The 26851-nt window shown below is 56.7% G+C and overlaps 1 protein-coding gene across 18 annotated transcripts in view; it reads left to right on the forward strand.

Moving 5' to 3' along the window:
* PLEKHA6 (pleckstrin homology domain containing A6) overlaps nucleotides 1-26286 on the forward strand; it is a 130804-nt gene extending 104518 nt beyond the window's left edge. For 12 of the 18 annotated variants that reach the window (XM_036909653.2, XM_036909656.2, XM_036909661.2 and 9 more), the window contains 20 exons: nucleotides 1434-1913; nucleotides 3104-3620; nucleotides 4059-4145; nucleotides 5184-5237; nucleotides 8315-8395; nucleotides 9248-9316; nucleotides 10499-10579; nucleotides 10824-10973; nucleotides 12046-12141; nucleotides 13575-13686; nucleotides 14185-14324; nucleotides 15251-15400; nucleotides 16636-16765; nucleotides 16920-17032; nucleotides 17868-18041; nucleotides 19005-19172; nucleotides 19248-19381; nucleotides 19899-20044; nucleotides 24328-24450; nucleotides 25011-26286. In XM_036909653.2, coding sequence (XP_036765548.2) covers nucleotides 1434-1913; nucleotides 3104-3620; nucleotides 4059-4145; nucleotides 5184-5237; nucleotides 8315-8395; nucleotides 9248-9316; nucleotides 10499-10579; nucleotides 10824-10973; nucleotides 12046-12141; nucleotides 13575-13686; nucleotides 14185-14324; nucleotides 15251-15400; nucleotides 16636-16765; nucleotides 16920-17032; nucleotides 17868-18041; nucleotides 19005-19172; nucleotides 19248-19381; nucleotides 19899-20044; nucleotides 24328-24449 — 3004 coding nt within the window. In that variant the 3' untranslated portion in view covers nucleotide 24450; nucleotides 25011-26286. The remainder of the gene's footprint in view (nucleotides 1-1433; nucleotides 1914-3103; nucleotides 3621-4058; nucleotides 4146-5183; nucleotides 5238-8314; nucleotides 8396-9247; nucleotides 9317-10498; nucleotides 10580-10823; nucleotides 10974-12045; nucleotides 12142-13574; nucleotides 13687-14184; nucleotides 14325-15250; nucleotides 15401-16635; nucleotides 16766-16919; nucleotides 17033-17867; nucleotides 18042-19004; nucleotides 19173-19247; nucleotides 19382-19898; nucleotides 20045-24327; nucleotides 24451-25010) is intronic. The other 6 variants (XM_036909651.2, XM_036909665.2, XM_036909648.2 and 3 more) reach the window with 5 other exon arrangements.
* The last annotated feature ends 565 nt before the right edge of the window (nucleotides 26287-26851 follow it).

Genomic DNA, 26851 nt, shown 5'->3' on the forward strand with positions numbered 1-26851 from the left:
CATGCAAACATGGGAAATATCTCCTTGCAACCCAGCAAGCGTCCTGGCTAAGTGTTTTCAGAGCCTATGATCTCTCTTCCCTCAACCGGTTCCTCCTCTTCTCTCTGAGCTGCTGGAGGCCAAGAGAGAAGCCAGGTGCTGTCAGGGCCTGGCCAGGAGCCAAAGGCCAGGGTCAATTGCTCATTATTTCTTGGCTGTACATGTTAAACACATGGCCTTTGGAGGAAGAAGAACTCAGGTTTGAACCCCGACTGGGCCTCTTGCCCATGGTGGACCTCAGTGTAAGTACAACCTCTCTGAACCCGGGTTTCCTCTTCTCAAAGACAGCAGTTAAAACGCTACCTTCCTGGCTGTCGTGAGGACTAATGGTACGTGTAAAAGGCTTGCCATGCAGTGAACACTCACTATGTGGCCACTCCTGTCACCCACTGTCATCTGCCTGCCTCTACTTGACCCAGGGACTGAGTCTTGAGTTAGATGTTATTGGGATCCAGAGGAAGCAGGTCTCACAGTACAGACTCCAGTGTATTTGCATGTCTTAGAGGCGTTTACCAAGCAATGTCTCAACAGGGATGCTTGCATGTGTTGAATTTGGGAAGCTGTGAGGGAGAGCCCTGTCACGAGACTCCATCTTTGCTCCAACCAAGGGGCGTACTTCCAGAAGTTCGCTCATTCATTATTTAAGTTTTGGCTGTAAATGGAAATGTGTAATTCACTATATTTGGGCGCTAGGAAAGCAAAGGAGAAAAATGTCAGACATGCTCCTGCCTCTGGGCGCATGTTGTAGTCAGCACCAGAGAAGCGTGTTTGGGAGAAGGGGACTAGCGTGCTTCTCTTCCTGTGAACGTGAGGAGCAGCTCTGGCCCCTGGCGCCTGCCATGCTCTGTCTCAAGCAGCCCTGTAATGGGAGTGTTGTCACGTCCATCCTGCAGACCAGGAGCCCGAGGACTGTGGAAGTTAACCAACTTCCTCCCGGGGAGAGGGCCGCCCTGTGCCAAGCCTCTAGAGCTGGCACACCAAGGAGGGTCTTTGGTAGAGGCTTTGGTATAATACACACCAAGTTTGGAGGTCTGGGTCAGGGACGGACGACAGAGGAGACCGAGTCTGGGTGAGGTTAGTCTTGGCCGTAGCTTCAAGGTTGCCCTCGAGGCGAGTCAGCGGATGGGAGCAGAGTGTGACCACGGAGAAGACCTGGAGACAAAATGAGCACAGGACGTGCAGGCACGGCTAGACTCTGTTGCGCAGTAATTTCCCGGGAGTGGAGCCAGAAGACAAAATGGGGGGACTTAGGAAACAGTTGTGATTTACCGAGTCCTGTTCCCATTGCCACCTACCTGCCCAGCCTCCGCTCTTCTCCCTCCCGTTCTGCCGCCCTCCACGCAGCTCCGTGCTGGGCTGGGGTCACTAACAACATCTCCCTTGGCGCCCTGCAGCCACGAGAAGCCGGACTCAGAGGACATCCCCCCCAGCAAACACCACCAACCGTCCCACAACAGCCTCCCCAAGCCGGAACCGGAGGCCAAGACTCGAGGAGAGGGGGATGGCCGAGGCTGCGAGAAGGCAGAGAGGAGGCCCGAGAGGCCCGAAGTCAAGAGCGAGCCTCTGGTGAAAGCCAATGGTGTCCAGTCTGGACCAGAACCAGCCTCGGAGCCAGGCAGCCCTTACCCCGAGGGCCCGAGGGTCCCAGGGGGTAGGGAGCGGCCTGCCCAGCCCAATGGCTGGCAGTGTGGCTCCCCGGGCCGGCCAGGGAGCACAGCTTTCCCGCCTCCGGACTCCGAGAGTGGGGGACACCGGCGGGGCGTCCCCCCACGAGCCAACCCAGACAAGATCGCCCAGCGCAAGAGCTCCATGGACCAGCTTCAGCAGTGGGTGAACCTGCGCCGAGGGGCGCCCCCACCCGAGGACCTCCGGAGGTGCGGCCTGGGAGGGGCTGGGGGTGGAGCCAGACGGAGATGGGGCCGGGGCGCCAGCATGGGAGACACCCCTGGGGGAAACTTTCTGGAAGCCAGGCTGAATTGGGAAACCAAGGAACCCCAGGATTCCCAGCCTGTCCAAATTCTTAACTGCCCATGGCCCCCCAATAGTATTTGACCCCTAATTCTTGCTCTCTCCGTCTGCCCCGCCCAGAGGAAGGGACGGAGCAGCCAGCGCCTCTCCACGAGGATGTTGGGTGGCCCAGGAAACGTGGCAGTCACCGCGAGGGGCCTTCGAGCTCTTCCAGCCAGACGCATGTCTGTGCTTCTGTCTCTCTGGTGATACCCTCTGTTGCAGTGGCCCCACCAACCTGAGACTCACTAACTGCCAAGCCAACTCGCTCCACTTCTGAAGGGCTCTAATTGTTTGAAAGCCATTATTTACATGTAATTTTTGAAAAAGAAAAATTAACAAACAAAATGTTGCCACTCATCATTCCTAGCTCTGCCCTCTAGACCAGTTTGCTGTTCACCTAGGGTCTGTCTTTCAGGCATTTGCAGACTTTTAATGGGATGACCCTCGAGGGCAGGTGGGGCTGCTGCTCCTTCCCTAGGGGCCTGGGATCTGGGCAGCTTTGGAGACTGTAGGCAACCCCCCCAGGAGGGCTGCGCACTGCTCTGTGCGGGGGAGAGCCCCTCACTTGGGCTGAGGCCAGGACCCTCCTGGTTCCATCCCTGACAAGATGACAGAATCAGGGAGGCCACCCTCCGGGTCCCCCGCAGCCCTCCTCCAGGGCCGGGTGCTCCGTCCCTCTGCCTTTACACCAGTCCCCTCTCTGCAGAGGATCCGATACACTGGTTCATGCTGAGATAGCGATGGCTAACTAGGCTTAAAGTTTCTCCCAGGGGTATTTTGTTTTAAAGAGACAAAGATGGAAGCTTCCAAGGTGAAATTTCTGGCCTCAGGGAGTGGGTAGAGGGAGGGGGCTTCGTGGACAGTGTCTTGAGCTCTGCGGGAAACAAGGCCCAGTGCAGCCAGTGTGGCCCCTGGGCTGGCGAGGTCGCTGGGGTGCTGTGCCCTAGTCACACCCATTCTAGGCTGGAGGAAGGGAGGTAGGGCTGGGGTGCAGGGGGCGGGTGAGGATGTGCCCATGTGGTCTGGCTTCCTTAAAATGTCCTCTCTCTCTCAGTCCCTCTAGGTTCTACCCCGTGTCCCGCAGGGTCCCTGAGTATTATGGCCCCTACTCCTCCCAGTACCCCGATGATTACCAGTACTACCCAGCAGGGGTGCGGCCGGACAGCATCTGCTCAATGCCGGCCTACGATCGGCTCAGCCCACCTTGGGCCCTGGACGACAAGCGCCACTCCTTCCGCAACGGAGGCGGCCCTGCTTTCCAGCTGCGGGAGTGGAAGGAGCCGGCAGGCTACGGGCGGCAGGACGGCCCCGTCTGGATCCCCAGCCCGGCCCGGCAGCCAGTCTATTACGATGAGCTGGACGCCACCTCCAGCTCCCTGCGCCGCCTGTCCTTGCAGCCCCGTTCCCACTCCGTGCCCCGCTCTCCCAGCCAGGGCTCCTACAGCCGTGCCCACATTTACTCCCCCGCCCGCTCACCCAGTGCCCGTTTTGAGCGGCTGCCACCTCGAAGTGAGGACATCTATGCTGACCCCGCTGCCTATGTGATGAGGCGGTCCATCAGCTCCCCCAAGGTGAGCCACCAGCCTGCCCCTTCTTCCTCATCCCCTGAGGCCTCCCCCAAAACCTAAGACATCTGGGACACACGAGGCTGGGCTATGTTGCAGGACAGGCAGTGCTGCCCCAGGGAGCCACTGGCCCTGTGGGTCCGCCCATAGAAGAATGGCCTTGGGGGATTACTGCCCCTTGAATAGGAACCCTCTCTGTGCCCCTCCCAGCTGTGCCAGGAACCCTACTTCTGTACAAAAGGGCAAGGAGGGTTCTGTCTTTTCAAATCTTGAGAACTTGGGCAGATCATTGGAAGATACTGCAGTGGATCAATGTGGCCTGTCTTGGTTTGGAATCTGCTCTGGGACAGGATACAGACATCCCTAACCTTGAACTTCAGCTGGTGGGGAAGTTACGTGTCCCAGCCCAACCCTCTCACCTCTCCAATCCCCTTTCTCTTCCAGTATGATTACCTGGGAGACAGGCGGCCAGTCCCTGCAGGGCTGTTCCCCTACAACTACCCACCATCCCCCACGGTCCACGATAAGATGGTACGTCCTCTCTCCCACCCCTCTCCCCCTCAGGGCCTCTCCAGGGATGCTCTGTGCCCAATGCCTGGCTCATCTGGTTTCTAGCAGCCTCTGGATACCTCCTCCCCCCCAGCCAGGACTCTAACCCCAACACAGGGTGCCAGTCAGCCCTTCTCTGTGACACAGGCCAGAGGGGCAGGGCCAAGATCTGTAATGTCCCAGTCCTCTCGACTTCAGAACAACTCTCCCGGGCGGCACACGGAGGGGCCTGGAAAGGGGGCTTAGGTTGTGGGCTGGGAAGAAAAGTCAGGCTAGAGCTCCCAACAACAGGCATGGTCTTCTAGTCTTTGTCGCATCCAGTCTGACCTTGTTTGGAATGCGACTTTTGGGGAAAGAAACAAGTGGTAGGATGAGGAAGAAAAGGTATTCCACTTGTGTCCCCTCCTTTTCTCTCTTTCTATTTGTGTGTCTTCCTGGAATCCTGAGAATGTTTATCTCCATCTGGAGAACTAGATCAGATGCTCCGCTAGGAGGCCTGGGGAGCACTGCTGGAACCAAGGGGCAGAATCCATGTCCCCGGTGACTGACCCCTCTCCAGAAAAAGCCCCAGGAGGCTGGGTGGAGGCGGGGAGAGCTGTCGGTCCTCCTTCCCTTTTCTCCGATGCTCCCCTGCCAGGTCCAGACTCTGTAGGCTTAACACACAGCACAGGCACCCATCCAGGAACAAGGGATTTTGCCAGAAAACTCAGAGCTGCTAGAAGTGCTAACTAGCTCGTTTCACTGATGCTTGCCTCTCCTGGGACAGCGCCAGGCCAACCTAGGAGCAGGAACTCGGGCCCTGGTGTGCTCCTCCCTGCCCGGCTGGGTGTGTCCAGTAGGCACCCTCCCTGCCTGCCGGCATCCTCACCCCCTCCCTTCCCCAGAGCTCCTTGAGGGCAGAGAGAGGCCATTCTTTGTCCTTGCCCAGCTCTTTCTTAACTGCTTTGCTTCCTTTTTATTGTTTTTTTTTGTCGTGTTCCTGTTTGTTTGTGTTGCCGTTGGGCCTCGGGCTCCGGGTAGGATGAACTTTTAGACCTTCAGTTGCAAAGAAACCTAGAGTATTTGGATCAGCAGGTAGGCAGAGCTGGTGCCCCCTCACCATCCTCCTGCCCTCCTGTCTCGTCTCCCCACTCCTCCCCACCTCCTCATCTTCCATCCATCTGACAACCTTTGTTGACACAACCAGGACACAACAAAGTGGCTGATATTTTGGTTTGCGCCTTCACACCCCTTCTCTTCAAAGCCCTTTAGGGCAGCTGGGAGTTTCCTGGGGAAAGGAGAATGAGTGACCTCATGAATAATTAATGCCACCTCCTCTGTGTTCCAACTCGATGGAACTGCCCCTGGGAGGTGGGGCGGCAGGGGGCAGGCGGGAATCTGCATTTCTGCTGCCGAGAGAGGCAGAGACTGTAAAGGGAGGAAGGAGAGGGCGATAAGTTCTCTCAGTGCTTGGGCCAAAAGTGCTAGAAGTTTAGTTCAGCCCAAATGTGGGTAATTATTTCATCGTCTATTGCAGATTGTGGTTAAACCCCAGAATTTTTGTAAACAGGACTACAGACCTGCTCTAAGATGATTTTTAAAGCTTATATTCATTCAGTATATTTATTAGTTCCTCCACAGAGGTCTTTTGCATACATGGCTCCTTTTCCTGAGAGATCAGTGCGGTGGACAGGGGGAATGTTGTCCATTCAGGTTTACAGGAGGGTCAGTGAGTGTCCCCACATGATGGAAGCAATTGTCTGCCTAGGCTCCTGGCTCCAGGTTCTAACTATTGGCTACAGAGCCTTTCAAGGCTAAGGAGACTGTGATACTCAACCAGGTGTAGACCTGCCAGGGGTCAGTATGTTAGGCATTTACATGAGCACGTCCTCTTCTGTTCAGGTCTGTGCTGTACATCATAGGGGACCTGGACCTACACAGCACTGTGCTGTGGAGCTAGCCTGGGCTGGTAGAGATACTACTAATAGTAGTAGTGGTAGTAATGGCATATGATGATAATGGCAAGGGCTACCATAATTGGGTCCTTTCTCTGTGCCCCCTATTATTCTAAGCACTGTACAGATCCTAACTCATTTAATTTATGACAACCCTGCAAGGTGGATACTGTTGTTATCCCCATTTTATATCTGACGAAACTAAAGACCGAGGTTAAATTACCTGTCAAGGACGCACAGCCAGTGAATGGCAGAGCTTGGAATGTGACTCTGAGCTTTCAGCCCGGTTTACAGCTGAGGAAACATCTAATACATGAAGCAGCTGGAGTCAAACCTCGTCAGGATGATTCTGTGCTCTCAAAGCTGCAGAAAGAACCAGAAGCTTGAAATCAGAGGACAGAGTTGCGGCTGTTGGTGGTTCTAGTCATAAACCACTTGCCACGTGCCCTTCGTCTCACAGGGCCTCCGCGTCTCAGTGACATCATCTTCATGCGAAGACTGGAAGCACTGGTGTCCGTACTGTAGTCAGCAGGACAGCTCCCGACCCTCAAGGAGATGGCACTTAGTTCCAGAAGCAGCACATGGCGTCCCCCTCATGAGCATGCCAGGCCATGTGGGGATGCGCCCCAGCGTGCCAACCCAGACTAGGACCGGGAGATCCTGGGTCACGCCAACAGGAAGCAGGCTCTGTAGTGCCGTGGAGTCACGGGGAGCAGAGCTCAGTGCCTCCCAGGATCTTGGGCAGCCTCTCCTCCCAGTGGCCCAGCCCCAGTGCTTGGCTATCCGAGCATTCAGGACCCCTTCCTGGGGCTTCTGCCCTCAGAGCAGGTGGGCCCCGAGGCTGGGGGGCTTCAGAAATTACCTTTTGGAAGACCTCCTCCGAGATAAAGGGTAATATTTTTAAAAGGCAGTTTGATATGATGAGTCCAGAATGTAGAGTCAGACACTGAAGTCGAGTTCCAGCTCTGCCATTTATAAGAATTTCCTTTTTTTTTGACCTTGGAAATGTCACTTAGTCTCTCTGGGTCTTTGCTTCTCAGTCATAAAATGGACATTGTATAGCTGCCCTTTGTAGCTCACAGACGACTTTGCAACATCGCACAGAAGCAAGGCTGCATTTGGGCTGCTACCTAAACAGGGGTAAGAAGGAAATACATGTGGGTCCCACGCAGACTAGGAAGACAGGGGCAAAGGGGGTGGTGGTGGGGGTCCCCAAACTGTGACCCTGAAGATCTGCCCTAAGGTGGCTCTGTCCCTTCCCTCACTTGCTTCCCTTCCCCCAAAAGCTTTTCCTGTACAACTCCCTCCGTCTTCAGCTGCCTTCGCCTGTAGGCCCATTGAGTTAAAGGGACACAGCCAAGGACACTCCCTAAAACATGCTGATGCTGTCGCCAGTGGGGAAAGTGATGGCGGCTCTGCTTGCTCTGGTTGGCTTGTCCCCTCTCTCTCCCCCTTTCCTTCACCCTTCTCTCTCTCTCTCTCTCTTTTTTCATTTGGCACATAACCTGCCCACCCCCCACCCATGTTCCTAATGAGCCTTGAAACATAAAGACCCCCTGTTGGGAGAGCAGTGCTCCAGTACTGGTGTCCCTTTAACGTGGCTTGCTTGTTTGGGCCTCCTTTTGTGCTCCCTGGCCATCCGAGTTCAGCATGATGCTACCAGCCCAGCTCTGGAAACCGTGTTTAGCATTCCTTTCTACTCTAGAGCTAAGAGGTGGGCAGGGGTTGGGAGAGAGTCCTGTGCCTGTCTGTTTGTGAAGGCGCATCCAAAGAGCAGGTCCCAGGCCTTCTCTTTCGGAGGTTTCATTTAGTTCAAATTTGGGGGGAGAATGGCCTTTTCAGCCACCTGTGCGGTCTCTGACCCAAGCAGTGTGAGCAATGAAAGCTGGCGCAAGGTGGTGACAACCTTTGACATTGCGGGTGAGACCCCACCGCTCAGGTGCCCTGGAGGTGTGTCGTGGGCCGGGGCCTCTGCAGAGCTGTGAGCCAGGGCCCCCCACCTCCCAGCTCCCTTCTGTGGCCTTTCCTCAAGGGCAGCTTCAGTGCTGGTCCTGAGAGAGAGTTCACAAGCAGCGTGCAGTAGGTGAGGCCAAACAGGGTGCCGGAGGCCCTTTGCTGTCCCCTGGAGAGCGAGCACAGGCAGATGTCTGTGGGGTGTGGGGGAGACGTCTCTGTGCGGCTCTGAGTTGGCGTCGTCTGTTCCTTCCTCTGCTGCAGATGAGTGAGAGTGAGACTCTCATCAGTATGGTGAACCGCATGGTGGGAAACTCTTCCCCCAGGGCCCAGCTCTTCATGCAAGTAAGACCTCTGCCTGGCAGCATGGTTCCTGCCAGCACCATTTCAGCTGCACGCGTGGCCGAGTCACCCCCTCTGGGGCGGGGCTTGCGCTGCCTCACCTGCTCATTGGCCAGGCCTCACCTCCCAGGCTTGGCCTGGTCCCCCTCCCTTAATTCTGCCGTGTCCCCTCCATTCTTCACGTTCATGGGTGAACCCGAGACCCATTTCGCGAACCATCAAAGCAGCACCAACATCTCATGCCATGCCGGGGGTCACAGATCTGCTTCTTCATGTCCGGGGTGTCCATCTCATATCTGGTGTCTTCTTAATAGATGTTGGGGTTGAGGGTATGAGGGGTGTGCTATGGAGCCACCCAACGCCAAGCTTGTGCAGAATGTGCTGCGGTTACCAGTTATGTCGCCACGGGGAGGCGACATTGGCTGGACTCAGACACACGTCTGGTTTAGGCACAAGCCCTGTGACCAGTGTCCAGCCTACCGGGGCAGTGCTTCTTAGGTATTTCCAGTGCTCATGCAGTTCTCCCAACGGTTGACTGTTGTTCTCATGGTGGTCACCACCAAGGCCGCCACCCCAGAGGCCCTCTCGGCAGCAGATCCGTGAGCTTAGGGGAGAGGAACACAGGGCACTAGCTGAGCAGCACCTGTATCTCCCAAGCCAGCCCAGGACAACTGAGATGGAGCCTAGACTGGGCCGTCCCAAGCTGCCCAGCCAGGGGACAGAAAATTAGCTCAGCTCAGGGCCCCAGAACAGAAGCTTCCGGAGGTGACGGACGGCAGTCTCTGGCAAGAACGGAGCAAGCCCCAGCGTGCCCCTCTGCCCCCTGCTGCGGTAACCGGCCTCATGTTCCTGCAGGTCCCTCCGTACCCAGAGGTGTTCCGGGACAGCCTCCACACCTTCAAGTTAAACGAGCAAGATACAGATGTAAGAGCAGCCCTCCCGCAGCCACCCTCATGCTCGCTGTCCCCCGCGGGGGGCTCCCTCCCTCCATCTCCCCTGCTGGTGGCTCTTCATACGTTTGCTCACGTCCTCACCACAGACAGCATTCTGCCTGCCCCCTCCTCGCCCCTTCACTTCTCGATCTCACTACCCATTCTTGCCCTCCTCCTGCCCCAGCTGTGTCTCTCCATGGGCTCCAGGCACTCCTGTCTACAGCGGTGGAGTTGGCTCAGTACAGGCACACAGACTTTGTTAGGAGGGAGGTTGGTCGGTCTCCTCTGAGCCCAAGGTGGCAGCGTCCCTAGGGCACTGGGAAAAAGAACATGGCCCACCCGTGCCCCACAGAGCTCAGGGAAGTGGGAGGTGCCGGGTACCAGCATCTGGCAGCATGTGATTCATAGACTGGATGGAGGGATAGCAGGTTCTACAGAAGTACAGGCCACTGAGATGGGGTGGGTTTGTAGGTCAGAGATGAAATACATGAGCTGGGCCTTGGAATTAAAAGGCTCGGAGGGAAAGATTTGGCTCAGCAGAAAAGAGACAAGGGGGTATTTAAGGAATGGCATGAATAAACATGTGGCTGCAGGAAAGCTCAGAAGCTAAGTCTGGCCCTATCTGCCTCCATCCAGGCTTCCATCCAGGCAGGATCAGACTCCAGCGTCTGCCATCCTGAGACCCTGGAGGGGGGCAGGGAGAACACGGTCCTCTGGGCCTGGGGAACCAGGTTACCTCATTCACAGGTCTTCCTAAGACTGCTTGTTCAGACGCCCTGCCTACCCCTCCCATCCATCCCTGCCTGGGAGGCTGAGGAGGCCAGGCCACACGATCCCCTCAACGCTTCATGCGTTGACTCCCCAGGGGGATGGGAATGCCAAAGTTTAACACTGGTTCTCAGCCCTCAGCCCCCCGCCCTCTGCCGCCGACCCCCTTCCTCAGAGGATACACACATCTCCCCTCCAGTGGGTCCTTAGGGAGTCTCCAAGGTGAAGACCGTCTTTCTGTTCCCGGGAGCCTTCAAGGTCTAGGTGAAGGCCCAGGACTCCTCAGTGGGGGAAAGGAGTTGGTATCCAGAGGCCAGGCCCTACCAACCTAACTCCCAGGTCCCATCAAACTGTCCTTCACTCCCTTCTCTCTCCCTCCCTTCCCCCTGCTCCCTTGGGACCCCAGACGCTGCTGGGCAAGTTGTGTGAGCAGAACAAGGTGGTGAGGGAGCAGGACCGGCTGGTGCAGCAGCTCCGGGCTGAGAAGGTAAGAGCCACGGGGCAGCCGTGGACGGGCACGCAGTGGGGCCGGCATGGAGAAGGTGTGGGCTGCTATCTCCATCCTAAGCCGACAGAGCTTTGTCGCCCCGAAACTTCTGTCCTGCCCTTTCCTGGAACTGCTGAGATTCTGAACACCTTCGCTGGCGTGAGGACAGCCTCACCAAGCTGCCTGGGTGACCAGAAGGGCTCAGGCCTAGGCAGCTCCTGGCCATTCTCCTGCTGTTCTTCAGGAGAGCCTGGAAAGTGCCTTGATGGGGACCCACCAGGAGCTGGAGATGTTTGGAAACCAGCCTGCCTACCCAGAGAAGCTGCTGCACAAGAAGGAGTCACTGCAGAACCAGCTCATCAACATTCGGGGGGAGCTGTCGCAGGCGACCACGGTAGTCCCAAGGCCCAGCAGGAGCCGGTTTTTCCCAAGATTGCTTGTTCAGAAACGCTGCCTGCCCCTATGGCCCATCCCTGCCCAGGAGGCCAGGCCACACGATCCCCTCAACCCTTCATGCATTGGACCCCCAGGGGGACGGGAATGCAGGAGCTTAACACTGGCTCTCTGCCCTCTGCCCTCTGCCCTCTGCCGCTGACTCCCTTCCTCAGAGGATATACACATCTTCCCTCCAGTGGGTCCTTAGGGAGTCTCCCAAGGTGAAAACTGTCTTTCTGTTCCCAGGAGCCTTCAAGGTCCATGCCCCCTGGCCCCAACCCCTGTCAACACCTGGACAGGAGAGCCACCCTCCCAGATTGTGCTTTCCTAGTCCCGACTCTCCTCTGAGGGCGAGAGCAGGGTGCTGCCACCCAGGAGGGGCATTAATAAAGGCCTTCCCACTGCCTGGCGTCCAGGCAGCAGGGCCAGCCTGCTCATCGCATTGAGTCTTCATAAAGGAAACCAACCTGTTTCCTACAAACTGTTCCTGCACCTGCATTTGTTCTGGACAGTGTGAGGTCAAGGGCCACTTATTTCCTGAGATGCACTAACAGCTTTGCCACCCACCTCTGCCCACTCCTGGCCCCTGGAAAACCAGGGCACCAGCAGAAATGCTGCTGCCCTGGCATCTCCCCAGAAACGGGGCCCAGGCAGGAGGAAGGTCTCCAACCTCTGGAGGTCAAACCCCCTCTGGCTCTTTTCCTGGGCCCTCCACTTCCTGTCGCCCACTCTGGGGAGAAAGGAGGGCAAGGATGATGTGGTTCCCTGTTGGCCTATCCACACATCTGGGGGGGATTTGGTTTCCTCCGTGGTTGGGTGTGCAGTAGGCCGGGCTGTTGCCCCTCTTGAGAAGAGACGCAGGCTCTCTTCTGTGTCAACCGAGTGTCTCAGCCCTGTGCCCTGTCCTCCTGTCCCCGTGGGCTCTCCTCCCCAGGCCGGCCCCACCTCAGGTATCCTGGCCCCGGGCCCCGTGGCAGGATGAGGGGAAAGCTTTGGCGACGGCACTCTTTGTCCATACACTGTCCCCGCAGGCCCTGACCAACAGCACTGTGGAGTACGAGAACCTGGAGTCCGAGGTGTCAGCCCTGCACGACGAGCTGTGGGAGCAGCTCGGCCTGGACTCCCAGGTGAAGGGGCCCCGGGCAGGCAGCCTCGGCAGGCCTTGGGCCTTCCCTTCTCCTTGGGGCCCCCAAAAGGCTTCCTTTCTTGCTTGAGGGATGTCAGGGACTTAAGACAGGCCGTTCATCCTGAGACGAAAGGCAGAGTTCAGGGCCACCTCAAAAGACTAAGTTTCAGGATAAAGATAATGTGGATTTTTCTTTAAAGAAAAATCACAGAGGAAGAGTAAAGCTGAAGCATGGGAGACTGAGGTCAGACATAAAGTGTTTTATGACTTAAAGGACTTAGCAGATACATAAAAAATAAGTATAAACCCATCTCATGACATCAGGAGAACATGCAGTCTAGGAGCAATCCACCCGGGAATCTGAAGGTAGGAAGGAGGCCTCCCTTCCTGGGATGGGCTAGAAACTCTCTGCTTGGAGGCAGGAGGCTGCACACATTGGTCTTGGGGAGTTCTTGTTCTTTTCCTCCGCCCCGTCCTTTCTCTGGCCGGGCCCTCCCTCTTCTCTGGCTGGCTTTGCAAGCCCTGTCTCTGGGGTGCACCTCATACCCTGTTTCCCCCTAGTTTCCTCCAGGGTCCCTCCTGGTAGACAAACTCAGCTCCCCAACCTTGCAGCTGGTTAGGGAGGGTGAGGAGCAGGCTCCCCCGGCCCAGAGGACCCAGAGGCACCATGTCCTGTGGGCAAGTCTCCTTTTCAACACAGACATTTTAGGCAAGAAGAGCACCGTGGTCAAGAGCTTCGGCTCTTGAGACAAATGGACCAGACCCAGCCTCAGGTGGTGGGTGCGGTATTCACTGACAGGTGGTCTTGGGCGTGAGTTTTCTCTGAAGTCAAGAGCACTGGCTGTTGCCATTGCCTCTGGAATTTTCATGCCCCTGAAATGCGTTAGCGCAGGCAAAGTTCTTAGCACAGTGCCCAGTACAGGGGGAAGCTAAGTAAATGGTAGCTATTATTTTTCAAAGAGTGTAATGGAATATAATTGAATATAACTCATGACTATCTAGGCATACGTTGGGTGTAGGTATTACAAAAGGCTGTTTGGATGTAAAGAAAAACAGTAAACTGGAAGCTCTTGCCCCTAAAAAACAGGCTACTGGCAAGTGTCCACCTAGAGGGGCATTCACTTCAAGACCACCCCGGGGAAGCTCAATGGGGTGGGTTTCTTCTCTCTTGCTTCTGAGGCTACATGTTTGCCTAAATGGGCTCTTTCCTGCGATGACAGGCTTTCTCCTCTGGCAGCTCTGGAACTCCATGTTATAGAAGTAGAAGAGGCAGAGGCTGCCCGTGAGGAAGATGAATGTGCTGGAAGCGTGTGTGTGTGCGTGGGTGTATGCGTGCGCACAGCTCCTGCCTACTGCTGGTCCAGAGGGATGGGGGTAGAAGGCTGGGACACGCCCCACCAGCCACCTCTCTGACCTGCTCCTTGGCTGTCTCAGAATGAGGTGCTCACCCGGCAAATCCAGAAGGAGATCTGGAGGATTCAGGATGTGATGGAGGGGCTGAGGAAGAATAACCCTTCCCGGGGCACGGACACGGCCAAGCACAGAGGTGGGTACTTCTCCGCTGGCCTCCTGAAATGCACGCCGTCAACCCTCATGCCTTTCCTGGCCCTCGCACTGTGCTCAGGGCCAGTCAGGGCTTTCTCAGGCTCCCAAATCTTCCCCTGGACCCTGGGATGCCGGGTAGGGTTCCCTTAGCTCACCCCTTCCTCCCCAGAGTGGACCAGGTATACCAGCCAGAGACACTGTTGACCCTGATACTCTAGATTTCTCCCCAGAAAAGGTCAAAGACCGCCTGCCTCTCCCTTGCCCCCAAGACCGTTGGCTTAATGTCATCCTTAAGCCCTAGTCTCAGGCTACACTGGTGTTTCTAACCATCATCTTCCCCTGCCTGGCACACCTCTCAGCCTGTGGCCCCGCCCTGTGAAAAGCCCCTTCAGCAGCCCAGGTGGCCCTGCATCCCCCCAACCCCATAAACCAACACCCACGTGCCCGGCTACAGCTCCTCCACACGCCCCTCAGCAATCTCCTCTCTGTTTTCCCCCAGGAGGACCTGGCCCCTCGGCCACCTACAGCTCTAACAGCCCCGCCAGCCCTCTCAGCTCCACCAGCCTCACCAGCCCCCTGAGCCCCTTTTCTCTGGTATCTGGCTCTCAGGGGTCCCCCACCAAGCCTGGGTCCAGTGAGGTAAGTTGAGCAAATTAGGAGTAGAAGGTAGGTGGGGAAGGGAGGGCCAGGTCCTCATTTGCCTGAAACTACACAGATTCTCCGCCCATCTCTTCCCCAGAAGCCTCCAGTCCCACATTCGGCTCTAAGGGAGTCATTCTCACACCCAGTTTAGTGAACTTCCTTCCAGATTTCTCCTTCTCCTGTTCTCATCTCCCTTTCTCATCTTTAGCCTCCTTTCCAGGAGGTATCTACCAGAGCACCAGGCAGCTAGCAAAGATACCAAACACTGACCAGGAATTAGGTCCAGGATGGGCCTGGGGGGGCAGGAGAGCCCTCATCTGTGTAGGGAGCAGTTTCCTAGTCAGTGTTTGCTGATGCCCTACTGGGGGTGAGGCCTGGGAGCAGGGCTTCTCAGAAAGATACGTGTTCATGCCCAGGGCCCTTCACCCAGGGAGCCCAGTGTCCAGTGGGGACTGGGACCAGTTCACAGGAAACAACCAGCCTCAGCAAGGTAGTGGCTATGTCTCTGTAAATGCTCTGGTGTTGCAAAGAGACGAGGGGACTTGAGCTAGGCCACTAAGCATGGGGACAGGTGGAGGACCAAGGGGAAGGAACTGTAGGTGGGTGAGGTGGTGGAAGCAGGGCCCCAGTGGGAGAGAATGTGCCCGTGCGGTGGTAGGGCAGTGAGAAGAGAGCTTCAGAGAGATGCCGGGCAGGGGCGGGGTGCAGTGCCCAGTGGGGGCTCAGCTGGGGAGAGCCTTCAAGGCCAGGCTGAGCGTTCGCCTGGAGTTGGAGCTCCATCCGGGCCATGGGTGGGAGTCTGGTGGCGCAGGCCTCTGCCCGGGCCCAGCGGCATCGCTGTCTGCCTCTTGCTAACACTCTCTTCTCCTGCTCTCACAGCGGCTCCTCTGTCCTCCTAATGCTCTGGCTTCTCTCCGCCTCAGGAACCCGGCCCGCCGCGGCCTCCCCTCCCCAAAACCTACGCCCCCCTGGAGTCTCCCCCAGCCGTGCCTCCACTCCCTAGCGAGAGCCACTTCTGGCCATATCCCAACTCCCCTTCCTGGCACCGCGGCGGCGAGGCAGCCAGGGGTCAGGTACCCAGTCCCCTTGGGTCCTGGAGGGCAGGGGCGGAGGGAGCGGGGCAAAGGACCACACGAGGGGCCAGGGCAGGCCACGGAGTCGCCGTCCCCCTCCGGTGCTGATTTCCCCACAGCTCCGTTTCCACTTCCCCTCTGCCCAGCTGGGCTCTGGGACAGGGACGGATGGCAAGACGCTCCCACAGGCCCTTCGCCCTTTTTGCTTCCTATGGACACTGGGCAGCTGAGGTCCTGCCCCTGTCCAAGCTCCTGGCAGCTCATGGCTGTGGGGGTGGCATGCCCCCCCAGATGATGGGATCAAGTGGCCCCCCACCGGGCCGCTCCAGTCCCTTCCTCCCCTTGTCCGCCTCAGACTCCAGGGCCCCCGTGCTCTCTCTCTGTCTGCCTTGCCTGTGTCCTCTTTGGGTCTCATCTGTCCCTGGAGTATAAGGACACAGGCCCCTTTCTCCCCTGCTCTGGCGTCTTCTCTCACCTGGATCCCTGGCTAAGGTCCAGGAGAGATGTGCAGTTAGGCCTGGAGGAGGTTGCACGGTGAGTAGAAAGAGTCCTGTGCCCCAGCTGGGAAGCCCATATTCCCATCCAGGCTCAGCTGCGGTGTTTGCATGGCCCCCGAGGGGCTGCCCAGTGCGGTGGGCCTAGCAGGTAACAGCACCTGTTTCACCTGAAGAAAGGAGAGAGGGCTCCCGTTGGACTGGGGCTGCCCTCTCTGACCTCTGGCCTCGGCCTCTTTCCCTGTTCCCTCACCGGGACTTAGGGGCCTCAGTTCTACAGCAGGAGGCGATGGCGCAGTGGCTTCCGAGGCCCCTTCTAGTCTTGTGAAAAGTGCCCTTTTCCTTCCCCCAATATCCTGGCACCGAAGCCTACCTGGTTCTTTTGTTCAAGCCTCCGGTGGGATCCCGACGGAATCCCCAGTGACCCTCGGCCTTGTCGCCTGTCCTCTGGCCATTCCTTCTCTCGGGCTCACTGCACACTGATGCTCCTAGGAAGATGGGTCAGGTCCAGGGCCTCTCTGATGGGCCTCCTGGAGGCCCTGAGCCCTCATTTCCCCAAGATGGCCCAGCATTGCCTGGTGGGAGGTGCCTGTGCATTCTACCTACTTCCCTGCAGGCACACATAGTTTCCTTGTCCCGTGTTTTAAGAGCTTGCTCTCCAGCCATTGCAGAGAAACACCACTGGGGCCAAATTCCTGGCAGTCACTCTAGCATCAACCATCTTCTCATCCTGTCTCCCAGCCCAAGGTGAGCTGCGAGCAAAGCAAGAAAGAACCCCACCAGACATCAACCCTGGACACCTCTAGAGACGTGAGCCTTGTGCCTACCAGGCAAGAGGTGGAGGCAGAGAAGCAGTCAGCTCTCAACAAAGGTACTGCCTGTCCATCATCCCTTAGAAGTGAAGCCAAGGGTCAGAGAGGACCCCAGAGAGGGAGTGCTTGCCTCAGCTGGCTCTCTAAGAAGCAGGCTCCTCTGACTGCCCTCCTGTCCTCCTGAGGCCCACTGGCTGTTCTGTGTCCCTGCAGTTGGCATCGTCCCCCCTCGGACAAAGTCACCCACTGATACTGAGGTGACTCCATCAAGAGTGGTGAGGAGGAGTGCCAACATCGGCGGACTCGCCAATGGGCTGTCCCCCCGGGTGAGTGCACAGCAGGCTCCACGAGCTAGTGCCGGCCTGGGCTGGGCCGGGAGCCCAGGGGCCTCACTGCATGTCCACCCACCTGTCCCTGTTCAGGAAAGCCAGGGTGGGGGGAGGGCGGCAGCCCCGCTGGGGATGTTCTCCTTTGGGGAGACGCATCAAGGGAGGAAGAAGATGTGCATAATAAAGGTACGAGAATATTTGACAAACATAACATGCCAGAGGTGAGTTACAAATGCAGCAAAAATCAGTGGTCAGAGTCACACGTGCTGACCTAAGGCAGTGTATTAGTTTCCTAGGGCTGTGAAGAAATTAACAAAATACCACAAACTGGGTGTCTTGAAACAACAGAAGTTTATTCTCTCACACCTGGTGAGGCCAGAAGTCTAGAATCAAAGTGTCACAAGGCTGGTCCTTCCCAGGGGTTGTGAGGGAGCCCCCATTCCACACCTCCCCCTCGTTTCCGGGGATTGCCAGTGGTCCGTGGTGCTTGTTGGCTGGTGTAGACGCATCACTCCGATCCCTGCCTCCAGACATCAGCTTCGCCTCACCGTGCCTTCTTTCCCTGTCTCTTATGAGATACCCATTAGGGGACTCAGGGCCCACGCTAGCTCAGGGTGATCTCATCTGGAGGTCCTCAACTCAGTCACATCTGCAAAGACCCTATTTCCAAGCAAGGTCACAGTCACAGGTGCAGAGGGCTAGGGCTTGGACATATCTTTTGGGCATGTCAGGCAGGCTTCCCAGAGAAGGGAAATTTAGAGGATTAGGGTAGATGAAAAACGGGGGAGGGGGAACGAGGCATCTGTCTGAGTCCCATTCTCCTGCTGCGCAGGAGCGCCCCAAGAGTGCTGTGTTCCCTGGGGAGGGCAAAGCGAAGATGAGCGTGGAGGAGCAGATCGACCGCATGCGGCGGCACCAGAGCGGCTCCGTGAAGGAGAAGCGGCGGAGCCTGCAGCTCCCGGCCAGTCCCGCCCCCGACCCCAGCCCCCGGCCCGCCTACAAAGTGGTAATGTCCCGGCACCTGACAGCACTGCCCATCTCAGGGCACGGCCAGCCTGGCGGGTGGAGAGAGGGGGCGGGAAGGACCCCAGATGGGCACCTGGGAAGGCTGGGGCAGCCCTGTCCCTGCAGGGCAGAAAAGATACTGCCACAAGTATTTGCTTTTTAGTGTTTAAAGAAAAGTAACTCACAAAAAGGAATGCCTTGACTATTTTGGTTGAAATGAATTATACAAAATTCAGTTAACAGAGAACAATACAAAAGCCACTACCCAGAAATAGCCATCACTTACACATGTCTTTAGAGCATTTTCTATGTACTTGGCATTGAGCTGGATACACGGAAGATAATTATAATAGCTCACCGTTGTCTGGCACAATACAATTCACACGTCTCTTTCAGGTTATCACATTCTCTCTTTCCACAATCCTGGGTTAGGAATTATAATCCCTATTTCAGAGATAGGAAAACAAAGTCACCAGAAATTAAGGGATTCCTGGGCCACACAGCTATTAAGTATAGAGTTGGGAGTAGCCTCAGGCTTCTGCCTAAGTTTTGTTTCCACCAAATTTCAGAAACACAGAAAAATTAGGATCCATTAGTCCTGAGATCAAACAGCTTACATTCTAGTTGGTGGACTGGAACTTCTATAATCTGAGATGATTAGTGATCAATGTAACATGCTGATTCAACTGCCCAAAACACAGGGCACAGAATGTGAACACAGGCTACAGTGGGATGGGGAGGAACAAAGTGGACGAATGACATTGATGGGACAGCACCTCTGGGCCCTTGCGGGTGGGCAGGCTTTGGACAGGCAGCATGGAAGGACAGACAGCCCATCTGCAGTGGGGGACAGTGGCCAGATCAGGGGTGCTGGCGGGAATGACATAGCCGTGCTTGGGGCTGCCTGGAGGAATGGGTAGCAGTGAACAAAGGCCCTGTGTGGTCATGTGATGCTGTCCCCTAGGTGCGCCGTCACCGTAGCATCCATGAGGTGGACATCTCTAACCTGGAGGCAGCCCTGCGGGCAGAGGAGCCTGGTGGGCAGGCCTATGAGACACCACGGGAGGAAATCGCCCGGCTTCGCAAAATGGAGCTGGAGCCCCAGCACTATGACGTGGACATCAGTAAGGAGGTGAGCGGAGTCCCAGAGGGGCAGAGGGCGAGAAGCCCGGGAGGGGATGGAGGGATGACCTTGGCCTGTCCACAGCTCTCCACGCCAGACAAAGTCTTCATCCCCGAACGGTACATTGACCTGGAGCCTGACATGCCCCTGAGCCCCGAGGAGTTGAAGGAGAAGCAGAAGAAGGTGGAGAGGATCAAGACGCTCATTGCCAAGTCCAGGTAACCAACCTGGGTGAACCTCAGCTTCCACTGCCCACCCTAGTACCTGGCACATCTGGTGCACCAGTGCCATGAATCCGAGCCTCACCCCACGTCGCTGTGGGCCCTGAGACTCCCCAGCAGAGACCGAATGGAAGCAGGGGCTCCAGGCAGCAGGCAGGGCCCGGCCATGCGGTGGGGCAGTGACGCTGCCACTGGGAGCCCAGAAGGCCTGCTGGCCTCATGCACGTGCCATCATCAAGGCAAACTGGTGGGTTGCCCGCTGCTGGCTTTTTTTCCCTTCAAGGCTGCCCTAAATGTTCACTTGAACCTTCTAATTCATTTTAAAGCACTGCGGGTAGGGGGCCCAGTGTGTGCTCTGCAGGGGTGTCACTCACCCCTGGGGACAGCCTTGCTGGGAACCAGAGCCTACACATTCACAGGCCCCGGCCCCCTGCCAGCCTCGGTCCACAGGCTGCTCAAGCCAATCGGACCCTCCTGTCCCCTGCTCCATGTCTGTGTGTCTGTGCCTCTTCAGCATGCAGAACGTGGTGCCCATCGGCGAGGGGGACCTTGTGGACGTGCCCCAGGACTCAGAGAGCCAGCTGCAGGAGCAGGAGAAGCGGATTGAAATCTCCTGCGCCCTGGCGACCGAGGCCTCCCGCAGGGGCCGCATGCTGTCTGGTGAGAGGGGCTGGGCCTCGCTCTGCCAGGGAGACCGGCTGATCAGGTGCCGGGGAGGGAGTGCAGTGCCGCCGGGGGCCAGGAACAGAGAGGAGCAGGGCCAGGCAGATGTTCCTCATGGTCAGGGTGAGCATTTATTGAGCACCAGGTACTCTGCTGGGCTCTGTGGGTACAAAGGGGCCACAGTGGCTGACATCCAGGAGCTCAGAGCCATGACAAGCCTCCTGGCCACTTTATGGCAGAATGGCTGCAGCCACGCAGAAAGGGAGCCATCGTCCCTGGACAAGTCAGGGAAAGGCACAGAGAAGAACTGATCCACTGAGCTTGAGTGAGAAGGATCACAGTATTTGGCAGTAGTGCAGTGAGGGACAGGCGTTCGAGGGCCTTGCACTCCCTACTCCTGCTGTCCACACATAGGGAGAATAAAAGAGGAGGTGGTGCAGGTAAGCAGGGAGCTGAGGCTGGTGCAGTCACCACCTCAGCTCCTGACCAACTCACTTTCCTGCTAAGAAAAGATGAGTGTGGGCAGCTTCTTCCACACCGGTACCAAGGCCAGTGGGTCCCGAGCAGACACTTTGAGACTGAAGGCAGCCTGAGCCACACCCCCCCGAGTGGATGGGCATGTAACTAGGAGGAAGGGCAGGGCTGAGCCTGAATGGGAGGCTGGAAGGCAGCGGGTAAGTCATGAAGCCTGGGAGATGGACGAGGTCCTTGCCCTCCTCAGGACGAGAGGTGGTCAGGGGAGAGGAACGGGGAGGACCACCCAAGCCGACTGGGAGGAAGGCCCTGGAAGGATGTCAGGCCTGCGGTGCAGAGACTGGCAGGCCGGCCACAGTCCCAGTCACCCGAGCCAAGAGTCAGGCAACAAGCAGATAAGGTCTGTGGCTGGAGGGCCACGGAAGGAATGGCATTTGGTGCGGGTGATCAGGAAGGATTTGAATTCTGGTTCTCTGAGACTCCATTTCCTCGTGTGTAAAATTGCAGCCAGGATACCTGTTTGGGGGTTTGAGGAAGGGACACTGTGTGTGCTGAGCCCCCAGCACAGTGCCTGGCACTCAGGAAGTGCCCAGGAAGTGCTAGCCAGCTGTAGTGGTGGTGCTGATGGTGAAGCCGCTAGGTGAAACAGCAAGAGCGGAAGTAGAAATAGGAGCCGTTTGTGTTTTTTCTAGCATTTTAGATGTGGATATTTTCAGAAACCAGAGGGTTTTAGGCTCTGACAGAGGGGATTTGAGTAAGCCTTGAGGAAGGACCACTGGAAGTCAGTGTGGCGGACGCCCAGGGAGAGCCCCTGGGGGCATTTCAGAGAGGGGCTGAGTCGGGCTGGAGCCGACTGCAGCAGAGGGATGGGCTTCGGAGAGCTCCATCCTGCAACCAAAAGGCAGAAGAACCGGTTTGGCTGCGAGGAGGCCTCTGTGAGCCTCCCTATAGTTTAGCTGAAAAATGAACCTGAATCTTCCAAAGATCAAATTCCACATGCCCTGAGCAAAAGGCAACTTCCTGTTTCAAGGGTTAGAGTGAACAACACCGCTTTGAAAACTCCTCTCTGGCCCTGCCCCGGCCCCTGGCTCTCTCTACTACAGTTCCCCTGCCAAAGGTTCCAAGAAAACAAAACCCACCCCAGCCTATCAGATTTCCCCCATGATACACACCAGCTTACATTTCAGGATCTGTGCACCGAAAGCAAACGGTCACCTTGCTTCTGCCAAAACCCCAACTATTTAAAAAATGGTTATGGCAGGGCCAGACCTCAGCCTTAGCCCACTGTCCCCGCCACCCCTGGCCTGTGGCCCAGATTCCCGGAGCTGCAGCTCCTCCAGGCCCAGCGGGGACTGTTCCTGGGCACGTGCAATGTGGGCGCATGTCCCTGCCTGGGCCCTGTGTGCCTGGAGTGCTGGACATGGGTCTTGGGACCGTGTAGCAGGCATAGGCCTGAGTGTGGGTGTGTGACACGGACGGCATAGTCTGACAAGCATAGCGTTTGTCAGTACACAGCTGTGTGCAGATTCCAGTATGCAGTGTATGGAAAGATGCAGCAATTTTAAGTCTGTGTGTGTGTGGCAGGATGTCATAAGCAGTGTCTGTATCAGGAAATGTTTGTAGATACATGTGTGTTTGTGTGTATGCAAGAGTGTGGTGTGGGTGGAGGGAATGTTGGGCACAAATATAGGAGTGTGTATGTGTGCAAGATGCCTATGGGTGCTATGTGGAGGCCCATCATCATGAGCACAGCTGGTATTTGGTAAACTGGAGGAGTGTAGATTACGGACATGTGAATGTACAAAGGGTGGAGGCAGTGTTTATGAATGCACGTTTTCATGTGTGATTGGCTCTCTTTTGCAGTATAAGAAGTGAGAAACGTATTTGTGTGTATGTTGTGCACAGTGTATGTATTGCAATGTTTGTGAACATACGTCTGTGTGTGCAGGATCAGGAAAAGCGTGGTCTCATGAACATAAGTATGCGTGACTGATTATTTATGCAGTGAGTGCGCTATTACAATATCACATCTATCCAATAGTGACTCTTAATAATTTCAGTGGATATATTCCTCATACATATTTAGTATTTCTCTGGTTTCTTAAAGAAGTTTTGTTTAACATAATTAATTTTTCTTGATCTTGCTTGTTTTGTATCATAAACAAGCATATTTTGCTGACCTCGGTTGAAAGGATGTGCTAGGGGCCGTGATGGCTGTAGATCTGTTTGTAGCCACGCTAAATGTTCCCAAACTGTTACACTTTAAAAATCACTATGTCTACATTGTACAAAAGACTTCCTCTCTTCAGCTGTGCCTTCTTATACATGTCAGTGGACTTCTCAATTCCTCTCTAGTTTTCCTGTTTCTAACCTCCCATGGGCTGGGAACCCAGCAAGTCAGCGATTGTTGTATAAATCAGAGTGGCAGGACCCCCAGGAGCACTTCTATGCATACATTGTAGGAGCTTCCCTACATGCAGGTTGTAACATCTGTTTGGCTTCCTTGAGATATTCCTTGCTAAGTTTAGGGGGTTTCTTTTTTGACTGTCTTAGAAATTGAAGTTGCCAGATTAAAGCCACTGGTTCTGTGATACAGATATACACACCAGTGTATTCAAAAATACATTTCGAAAGCATCTGCAAATGTATTTGGGGGTGAAGTTACAAGTGTGCTGGGTCACGTGGAAGGAAGGGCACGGGTTTGGAAGTGAGCACACACGCATCTGAGTTGTGTGCGAGGGTAAAGAGATGGTGTGGCTAGATGCCATGCACAACCTGTGTACTGTGTGTGGGCAGACACACGTCCCTGTTCATGAGAGTTCCATGTTCACGTCCATATGCGTGCATATGTATGTGTACTATATGATGGTAGTTGCATGGCCCTTTCTCCTGCACGGATGCAGGGAAGGTGGTGAGGTCCAGGGCCAGGTGGGGAGCAAGGGACTAGGAAGTTCAACACCAGGACCCGTGTCTTGGAGGAAACGCAGTGTGACCCTGGCTGAGGTCTCGTTCTCCTCTGAACTCAAGTTGAGGACGTCCTCTCTGCCATTCTGCTGCCTTCCAGCCGCACGGGGGGCGCATGGTGGGGTCTGGAGGCTGCCGAACGCTTGTCCCAGCAACATGGCTCCTCTTCCATGGTCCTCCCACTTTGCCCTTCTCAATATGGAATAATAATGATAATAGAGTAAAATCTCATTAATTCAAATGTCACCACTTTAAGGCTCATAATGGTTTGTTCAGGGGTGGGGTGATGAAAAGGGGGTCTCAGGTGATATCAGGAACATGTTTCTGAGCCCTTAAGCTAAGATAACAACCCTCTTTAAGCCTATCAGAGCCTCCATATTCATGGAATTGTTTCACCTGGTGATCACTCCACCAGGATCTCGTCACTCATGGAGGCCTGGTGGTTTGGATTGTGTGATTTTACTGCACTGTTGTCATTATCATGAATGATATTGCTGTTCACACCCGCCATCCCTCATGCTACCTGCGCAGCAGTGGACAGGGGTGTGAATCCCCCCACTGTGCAGATGGGAGGGGAGCCCTAGGCCCAGAGAGGCCGGGCCTCACCCACGGTCACGCCGGTCCTCAGCAGACCAGGATCCAGGGGCAGGTCTCCTTCCAGGGGCCCCAGGACGAGGCCAGCCCTGCCTCAGCCTGCTCAGGCACCCAGCTCAGCACTCGCTCTGCTTGCCTCCTGCCGTGCCCCCCGCCGGGGGCGGGCCTCGCTTGCTCTGGGCGCCCAGCCTCCTCGCTACCCCCCACCCCCACGCCCAATTCACCTGCCTGTTCATTTCTGTTTCCAGTGCAATGTGCCACCCCAAGCCCTCCCACCTCCCCTGCTTCCCCGACTCCACCAGCCAACCCCCTCTCGTCTGAACCCCTGCGGGGCGCCGACAGCAGCCAAACCATGCGGTCTGAGCTCTGACGTAAGCACTTCTCTACTGTACCTCATCCATACTCGGGAGTGGGACCCCACCATCACCCCCATCAAGCCATCTACACCCTGTCATTCAGCACTGCTCCGCCATGCTGCCCTCACCCCTCCGTCCACCCGCTTGAGCCCACCAGCGCCCACACGCGGTGCTGAGCCAGAGCCAGCTGGCGGGGGCCGCTTCCTGGACGCCACTGGGCTTCGCTTCTCCAGAAGCAGGCAGGAAACAGCGCCGAGGCCTCCCCGTCCACTGTCAGGGAAGGAGTTCCCTGACCCCCACCCCAAACCCTCCCAGAGCAGACAAGCCTGCCAGCCTCTGAAGCCCCCAGAAGCTGTTTCTTCCAGATCTTATTTCCCCAAATCTTGTAAATCAAAATAACATTGGAGACTATAGCCAAAGGCTGTGTACTTTCCCTACCCCTAGGACACAGCTGCTCAGTATCAGGCAAATGGGAAAGAGCCTAGGTGAGGGCATGTAGTGGGCATTGCAAGAGCCAACCTCCTGGGGAGCCGGCCAGGCCTCGGCCTTTCTCACCCTGTTTCTCTTCTCCTCAGTGCAAGCCCTGGCTGAGGCCAAAGCTGGGAAGCTCCACAGAGCCACATTCTGAAGCCCTCCTCTGCCCACTGGGGTCCTGGCCCCCACCCTGGCCCCCCGCCCCTGTGCTGCCACGGGAATGCTGCAGGGAGCCGGGCTGGGGCCAGGGGCGGCTGCCAAGAGGGGCACAGGTACCTCCATGCGCACGCGCCCACCACACCTGGCCTGAAGCCCTCGCTACTCGGACGGTGGTCCTGGGCCGGGGCTGGAGAGGGCAGGGCAGTGCCATCCTGCCTGACGCCCAAGTCACAGAGAGGCCGGGCCTGGTGGTGGCCGGGATTGTGGTGGCCCTACCGAAACATTTCCTGATGGAGAAGGCGCCCTGGTGGGGAAGATGCCCTGGCTTCTTGGGCTTGGACTGAGGTGAAGAGGAGGAGGACGTGGACACTGGCCCTTCCGGCCCGTCCTGACGTGGAGGACAGCACCTGCCGTCACCCCCTTCCCCATCCGCCCGCCCCACCGGCCCAGCTCTATCCAGGGCTCTGACACGTCTCTGCCTGTGGGTGCTCCTCTGCGGGCCGGTGGGCATGGCCCACGCTGCTTGAGCCAAAGACAAGAAGAGAGATGGCGGGGGGGAGGGGGGGCTCCTTGGCCCGCAGCAGGGACAGCGCTGGCTGTGGTCAGAGAGCAGCGGGCAGGTCTGTGCAGGGTCAGGGCAGGTCGAGAAGGGGTAACGGAGGGAGAGCACGGAGGAAGTGGGAGGAGACAACGGCAGGACTCGTAGGCAAGTAAAGGAGGGCGCGGAGATGGGAAGGGGCTGTGGGATGGGTTTCCCCAGGACGGGGGCCTTAGCTTAGTGCCAGGTGCAGTGCCAGCCTGTCAGCTCTGCTGCCCCACCCCAAGCCCAGCCCCAGGAGGCTCTGCCGCAAGCCCGTGACGGCCTTCAGCTGAGGTGCTTGGCTTGGGATGGAGGTGTGCGGTGAGGGCTTCCATGGAGGCTCTTTCATGCGCTGGGCCTGGGGTCTGCCTCCCCCTAGGGGCTCAGGTGCAGAGGGAAGGACCCACCTTATGTGGGGTGTGGTCAGCCATGGGGCTTTTGTAACCATTTTTGAGACCTTTTCTTGTCCCCCTTCCCCCTGGAATGTGCTGTGGGCCAGCTGAGAGGGGGCCTCAGGGAGCGGGGACGCGGCCTTAATCTGGGAGGCCAGCTTCTAGGACCCTACCCCCCATCTCCAGCATCCCAGATGAGGACCGGCCCAGGCACTCTCACCATCCACGTACCCACGAGGCTAGTGCGGGAGAGAAAGAAGCCAAGCTCCACCGTCCTCCGCACCACCCACCTTGAGATGAATGTAGCCAGAGAAGAGGGAGAGGAGAGCGAAGCTGCAAACACCGAGCCCCTAGGCCTTCCCCTCGCCAGAGCTGTTGCCCAGAGACCTCAGCCTGACCTCCAGTGGCCACAAGAACAGCTGCTCTGTCTTCCTCCAGTTCTTCTCCACTCCTTCATGGCTGCGACAGTTTCAGGTTCATATGCAAGTAAAGATGGCAATTCATTCAACAAATACTTATGGAGCACCTTTTCTGCACCAGGCTCTGTTCTAGGTGCTTAGGATAGTCTCATGCTTCTGAGGCATTACAGACTGGGGAGGGGAGTTCTTATCTTCACGTCCAGCAGGGCTTGTGAACATGACCTTTGGCTACATTTCCCATCTTTAGCACAGCCCAACAAGCATCCCTGAATCCGTCTTTTCTCCCCAGACTGGCAGGTGGCTCCCAGGTAACCCTCTCCCCCTCTTTTCCCACCTTTCTGCATCCACAAGAAACAGATTTTGGGGGGCCTTCCGTGCCTTCCCCTTTATTT

Source organism: Manis pentadactyla, chromosome 9 (genome assembly GCF_030020395.1).
Source record: "Manis pentadactyla isolate mManPen7 chromosome 9, mManPen7.hap1, whole genome shotgun sequence".
NCBI classification, from domain to species: Eukaryota; Metazoa; Chordata; class Mammalia; order Pholidota; family Manidae; genus Manis; species Manis pentadactyla.